This window comes from Haplochromis burtoni, unplaced genomic scaffold (genome assembly GCF_018398535.1).
Source record: "Haplochromis burtoni strain Fernald_Lab_line unplaced genomic scaffold, NCSU_Asbu1 Contig_1343, whole genome shotgun sequence".
NCBI classification, from domain to species: domain Eukaryota; kingdom Metazoa; phylum Chordata; class Actinopteri; order Cichliformes; family Cichlidae; genus Haplochromis; species Haplochromis burtoni.
The window spans coordinates 7,650-14,939 of NW_024583704.1; the positions used below are offsets into that span (position 1 = coordinate 7,650).

Below are 7,290 nucleotides of genomic sequence, written 5' to 3' on the forward strand. Positions count from 1 at the left end.
CCCGCTGAGCCTTGTCCACAAACTTGTAAACCTCTTCTAAGATTGGAGAGGGTAGAAGGATTTCCAGTTCCTGCAGGGTCTGGGTGATCTTGATCTGGAGGGCATCTATGGTGAAATGCCCTCCACAGATGCCCTTTTCTTTGCAAGGTCCTTTGACTACGATGACCTGGATGACTGAGAACCTTCACAGACATGATGGTAACTCCATGTATTTGTTCCTATCATATGATTAAGCTAGTGAACCAAAGTCAGTGTGCAGACAGTATGACCCTGAATTCATTGTAAGTTCTTCTGATTTGTCTGAAAGCACTCTCGAATCTCAGACTTCAAATACATACAAACACAAGACTTTTTTTTAGTTTATTGGCAACAGTTAAAACAATTACTTAAGCGCTGTATAAAGTGTGGCTCCCCGATTGTACAAAAAGAAATCAAAGAGCCTCAAAATGAAGGATCACAGTTGACTCTAGATCTCACGTGTGTTAACAGTTGTAGTTACAGCTGGTAGTCTCAGCCTACTTAACTGGCCAGGGAACAGACATTATCACCAATGTGCCCATAACCCTCGTGATGAAACAGTCCAGAGATGAAAGCTCTGGATAAAGCCAGGATCTGAAGCCTTCGTGAAAATTGTGACAGACAAGTGGCTTTTGAAAGACCTGGATCACCTGACAAAGTGCATTTGCACAACAACACTAGAGGTATAACAAACATTTACTTTATTTCACTTACATAGTCGCTAATCTTATATTGGCCAGATATAACTGATATTCTTGATTTCAAATTTGTTTCAGGTATATCACTCAATGTACGTCAAATGCCTCCCTAAGAGAGGCATTTGACCATGCTCCATGCTTGCTGCCCTGGATCATAACAACAATGTAAACAGGGAACAGGTATGTGAACTGTTGGAGTTAAATTGTGAAATGTTGTCATTGTGTTACTTAAATTTGTAAGTCTTAGTTCAAACTGTATGATCAAAGACATTCCTTTGTTTCTGGCCACCTCACCAGCCTGTTGAACAGTGGGGGAGGCTGTAGTGTTTTATTATGGGACACATCCTATGTGAGGGTTCTGTTTTCTTGTTTAGTAAGCTTCCTGCTTTTATGACCCTTTTGGTAAGCAGGATTTCACACAAACGCACCCCCAAACACAAACACACACACTCACATGTATACACACACACATTCTTGCACATGCATACACACATATAGTGCCTTATCTTTTAGAACCATAGAGTGTTTTACAATGGGTGGTGCTTGTGTGTACTGTAACTATTTTTAATAAAAGGCTGGAAGCAGAGGCCCAAGTTGAGGTCATTTGCAGTTGGATTCAGAGTGCTTTTCTGAGACTCTGACCGAGGCTTCCCTTGCGCAAGTAAAATCGATTGATCGCTGATTGTCTTACTTCCTGGTTTTGTTAACAGTTAATAAGTTAATAAGTTTCTAAACCATCGGGACCTGTGGAAGCGCAGACCCAACATAAACAATGATAATTTTCTTAAGGTTGTAAAACATGTTATGCTTGGGGTGGGCACTATGACAATAAAATAATCAAATTGAGATATGACGTTATCACAATCTGCTAATCTGTGAAGATGTCTGAATTGTGCTACAGTGAATTTTTTGTGCTCTGCTCTTCTCTGTCATTTTTACTGAAACAATGCCAGTGTTAATATTAATAAAAAAAAAGATAAAATAAATAAGACAGAAGACATTGATATCAGTAATCTTCTGTGTATGGCAAAAGTACAAACTCAACTAAAATGTGGATGAAAACAAAATCGTGATATTAAAATTGTGATATTATATTTTGCCTTATCGGTCACCCATATGTTATGCTGGGAATTTTGTATCACATATTTATTTTCATATTTATGTTTTTGAACAGGTTGTTTATCAAAATGGGGAAAGTGTTGGCGAACCCAAATTCAAACTTTCATGGAGCAAAGTCCACAAGATATTCAGAGCCAGACCAGTGACTGTTGGAAAAGACTATCACTACATGGCAGCTATGATGGCAGATGTTATCTCTGCTGTGTTGGATTCAACCTGAGACATGGACATGAGAGTGAACCTGACACATGTTATGGCTCCACAAGAAAGACTACGCAGATCACAACTTATTTTTCAAACACAACAGTTTTCACGTTTCAAGTAGCTGCATCATTACAAATAAAAAGATGTATACTCAACTTAAGTTCAAATGCCACTAATATTTACTTTGTTTTACACACAACAGTGACATAACATGTATAAACAAACTATACCAGGCAGGTGGTCGATGGCTACAAAAGGTCAAATTTTGATATGAGGGTGATAGGTTCTGCTAATTTGATGAGATTGTAAAATTGTGCTACAGTGATTTCAGTTATGCTGTGCACTTCACCAACATTTTTACTGTAGCATTGCCAGTGTTCATATGAATAAGTATACTATGTTCTTATCATAAAACATTTGGAATGTTATTAAATCTTGTCAAGCTATTAATAACATAATGTGGGTGGTAGAACAAGACAATAAACTACATCGCTCCACACCTTATCTATCTCTACATGATCAGTAGCTGCATGTTGAAATCCTGTATATATGTCACTTGGTTCTGGTTAGGCTGTCCTTATTTTGTTCACTGCACATGATGGGATGCCTCTAGGTACTCTTCTCCCTAGCCAGCCATACATAAACCAGGTAAACTGTCGATATGAAGCATACCTGTATGATCTTTAAAAAAAAAAAAGAACTGTAGAATAATCATTTATGCTTTTTATCTTCACTGGTAAAACACAAATGTTAAGAAGTTGTCACAAACGAGGCTGCAGTGGACTCAAGAGCAGAACCAATTGCTCGAACTATGTACAATATAATGAAAGGAAAAGGAACTTAAGCAAGACTGGGTCTAACAGAAATTATTCGCAGGAACTCAGGGAGGCCCGAGGGCAACGAAACAAACTTTAAACACAGGAGAAAGGTTTTACTGAATGGGAAACAATTAAAGGGCAGAGGTGAGTGGTACTAGTGAAGAGTCTTGCGCTAGCGGCCTTCTGGTAAATAGGTTTTTATATAAAATGTGCTTAAAAGGAAAACATTTGGCGTATTTTAATACCACATATATATCTTTGAAAGTACAGTGTGTATTTTAGCACAAATATGTGTTAATAGCCAGGATTCATTTTGAGGGAAAACATTTTTTGAAATTGTGGCAGGGGTGTGGTCTCTGGCCTGCTGCCGTGGAGAGGTGGTGTTGAGAGCTAATGGGGTGGTGTTGGGAAGGCAGAGGAGACAGGTGTTTATGTTCAATTCACTTTTATTTATACAGCACTAAATCACAACAACAGTTGCTCAAAGGTGCTTTATATTGTAAGGTAGACCTTGCAATAATACATACAGAGAAAAATCCAACAATCATATGACCCCATATGAGCAATGATTTTGGTGACAGTGGAAAGGGGAAAAAAACTCTCCTTTAACAGGAAGAAACCTCCGGCAGAATCAGGCTCAGAGAGGGGTGGCCATCTGCGACTGGTTGGGATGAGAGAAGGAAGACGTGATAGAAGACATGCTGTGGAAGAGAGACAGAGATTAATAACAAGTACAATTCAATGCAGAGAGGTCCATTAAAACATAGTGAGTGAGAAAGGTGAATGAAAAATAAAATACTCAATGCATCATTGGAATCCCCCTGCAGCCTACATCTATTGCAGCATAACTAAGTAACTAACAGTAACAGAGTTGCTAGAGACATAGAAATACTGTAAAAATACATAATACTGTAACATAAAAATGTTACAGTATGACTTGAACTTGGATGCTGCAGAATGTAATATGCTAAACTGATTTTAAAGTGTAAAGTGGTGAGATTCTGTAGAACTTTACTCTGTTCAGGGACCTAGCAGTCGCAGACAGTGCAGTGTTGAGATCCTACCAGGATGTTTCAACCTCCACTCACCCCTTGCCTTATGTAACCTCAAGAACTCACTAGGGTGGGGTGATGTCTTAGTAATGTTTTACATCTTGGCCCCAGTGAATTTATACACACCTTGGTTGATCTGATGACTTGTATCATCAAAAGTGGGCCAGCGATCCTCAGGACCACCTCCAATATGTTTTTTTTTGTTTGTTTTTTTAAATCATCTGGAATTCTCTATCAATTACTCTAAAACTGAAGAAGCCTCTTGGATAACGCTCTATGTTGTCATTAAAAACCCAAAAGTAGTGCAGCTCTTGTCTTTTTGATCTCTCAAGGATATATTAAAAACACATTGCTCATTTTATTTCACAAACTAAATTGTAGTTCTCTTACTTGTACTTTCTAGAGATCTTCAGTCTGGTTCAAGTCTGGGTCCTGGTATGTCCAATGACATTAAGGACCTTTGCAGAGTGGCCCTGGCAGAGTGCAATGGCAGAATCAGCTGTGATCTCTTGTGGGAAAATGTTCCAAGCATCTTGCCCGGGATGATGATTTTTCCAGTCAGGCTGAAGAGGGGGATCGTTCAGCACCAACAAGCCACTCAGCCAGAAGCACTTCAAGAGGAGCTTATTCTTGCTATCATCATGAGTTTGACCTTCCTGTCCGCGGAACCCCTGCCATTGAGAAATTATTCAAGTTTACATGACTACAAACAACATAAAAAATAAAAAACATCTTGCAATTGGTTGCCTGTCCCACAAACGTGCAGTGTTATGTATTTACAATGTCTGTAATGTTGTGTCTGTAATTCCAACAAACCTGACCAGCAGTGTCTTTGAAACCATAGTAAACAGCAAGCTGAAGGTTCTGAATGGTTAACTTTGTGTATTCATGAACCTGAAACAAATAATGAAACCTGTCATTGATCTTTATCACAGAAGATCCTTGAGGTGACTTTTGTTGTGGTTTGGCACTATATAAATAAAATTGAATTGGATTGAATTGAAGCTTCAGTGATCATGTTTAACACATACAAAACACATCAGTACCTTCCGAGACGCTTGAGTGTCCTCATTTAGGGTAAATGCTCTCTGTATCAGTTCCTTCTTCTGCTTTGTTTCCCCTGCTCCACATTGAAATCTGTGCTATAATTGTCAGAGTGAATAAAAATATATATTTTTATAAGAATACAGTTCATACCACACTCTAATCTCACCTCTTCAGACTGTAAAATGCACCTGAATCGAAGCTTTGATTTCCTCTGGGTTGTTCTGATCTGCCTGCAGATAAGTCTTGATTTTAGCCCAGTCCTTCCTCAGCTCTTCATACATCTCTTTCAGTCTGGTTTCATTCACTGGGTTGTTCATGTTTTCAGATTTCCCCGTCTTTAGTGCAAGATCAATCTCTCCTGCCACTCTGGTAATAGTAATAGATAATGTTGAAAAAATGAACAGATGGCAGTGTCTGGAGCAACATACAGAGCACTGTTAAATCGATGTTTCTGTACAGTACCTGTCTTTGAATGATTTATACTCTTCTTTAGTTTCTTTATGTGCAGATCTGTGGAATATTGTTTGGTACAAATAAGAGATTTGTTTCTGTGCTCCACAGTTCACATGACTATAGATTAGGTATTTTTGGTTTCCTGGGTAGTTCTGATTTTCTTTATCATCTGAAAAATTTTGAATTAATAATTTCTCATGACCTTTGGAGTCTTTAGTTGCCAAATAAGCTATTTCGAATCTAAAGATTGGAATAAATCCACCAAACTAACTGTTTGGAATATCAGTGTTCACAAGCACACAGCCACACCAACAGAGGAGTTCCTTAAAAATGAAAACTGGAGAAAATCACATTTAAAGACAACAAGTAGTCATTTAATTAAAAGTTATGAACATGAATACCTTGATATAAATATCATCGCTGTGTTTGACACATTGGCGTGCTCTAACATTAAGGTATACACTACTTCTGTAATTTCTGCAAAATGTAAACAGCTAATACCTAAAAAGTCTGCAATCTGCACATTTATTATTGCATGTCAGTTGCTAAATTACATATATTTTTTTAATCTTGAGTACAGGGTAGAAAAAGGGAAAAAATGTATCTCTGTTCCAAAATATTATGAAGGTCGCTGTGATTGAGGACACACATGTTTCTATTAGTAAAATAATAAATTAAAAAAATAATCAAATTATAAAAGTGGGCTGTCACTACTGTCATGATTCGGCTGTGTACAGGCAGGAAGAGGACCCAAAATGGAGAACTCGTAACACACGGGAAAAACTCAAAATGCAGCTTTATTGCTGACATGGAAATGATACAGGACCAAAGTAAAATGAAAAATATAAACTAACTAACTGACTCAGAGAAACACAGGGCTTAAATACACTGGGGAATAACGAGGGGAATGAGACACAGAAGGAGTGCACAGCTGGGAGAAATCAGACATGACGAGACCAAAGGGAAGCAAAACTCAATACATTCACGTAGGACACAGAACTTCAAAGTAAAACAGGAAACGTAACACTGAGATGCAGACTTGAATAGGTGATACAGCTGACAGGGGAGACAGAGCAACTAAGAAACATAGAGACCAAACATAAGGGAGGCACAAATAACACAAAACACCGGGTCAATGACCCAGGACTAGGATGGGTACCGGTGTCCGGTGCCATCATGGCACCGGTTCTGACATAAACGGTAGTAACCAGACCGAAAAGCAGTGCACATTTCGGTGCTTTATTTCGGTGCTTTTTTTCCCTGAGCTGTGATACACTTCTAGCCAATCATTTTACGTTTCCGAGGATAGTAGGCGGGTCCAGGTACGTACGTTCTTTTATGCAGAGCTACAGATTAAAAATGCCCAAGGCGAAGCGGTCAAAAGTCTGGCTGTACTTCACAGTAAAATATGCAAACTCAGCAGCCTGCAACAAGTGCTTTAAGCTGATACTGTGATTCTGTCAAAGGAGGTAACGCCTCGAATCCAATGAAACACCTGGCGACGCATAGCGTTTTTTAAAAGCCGAGAAATGCGCCGTATTTGATGGCAGCCGTTCTTCTCTGTGTGAGTAGCTTAATGTTGTTCGTGTGTAATTTACGTTGAGTAGGCTAACCACGTTATTACATTAATGCACGTAAGGTGAACTAGCAAACACGTCGTAGTTACATGCGGCTGTCTTCTTGTTTGATGGCAGATACTCCTTCACCCTGGCCAAAAAGGCTAAAATGACCAAATAAAAAGTGGAAAACAGTTAAACATGAGAGGTTTTTGGACAAAGTTTGTATTTTTTCCATTGTTTAAGCACTGCTTCCAGCCAAGAGTGATACCATATATGCCCCATAGCTGCAGAAAAGGCTAACATTGTTATCTTTTTACAAAAA

General features: G+C 38.7%; 1 protein-coding gene across 1 annotated transcript in view; it reads right to left on the bottom strand.

The window, feature by feature from the left end:
• Positions 1 to 3,508: 3,508 nt before the first annotated feature.
• Positions 3,509 to 7,290, bottom strand: part of LOC102307229 — an 11,857-nt gene continuing 8,075 nt past the window's right edge. Inside the window, exons 6-10 of the mRNA XM_042216917.1 lie at positions 5,145 to 5,322; positions 4,956 to 5,051; positions 4,726 to 4,803; positions 4,300 to 4,580; positions 3,509 to 3,558 (exon numbers count right to left, since the gene is read on the bottom strand). Coding sequence (XP_042072851.1) covers positions 4,329 to 4,580; positions 4,726 to 4,803; positions 4,956 to 5,051; positions 5,145 to 5,322 — 604 coding nt within the window. The 3' untranslated portion in view covers positions 3,509 to 3,558; positions 4,300 to 4,328. The remainder of the gene's footprint in view (positions 3,559 to 4,299; positions 4,581 to 4,725; positions 4,804 to 4,955; positions 5,052 to 5,144; positions 5,323 to 7,290) is intronic.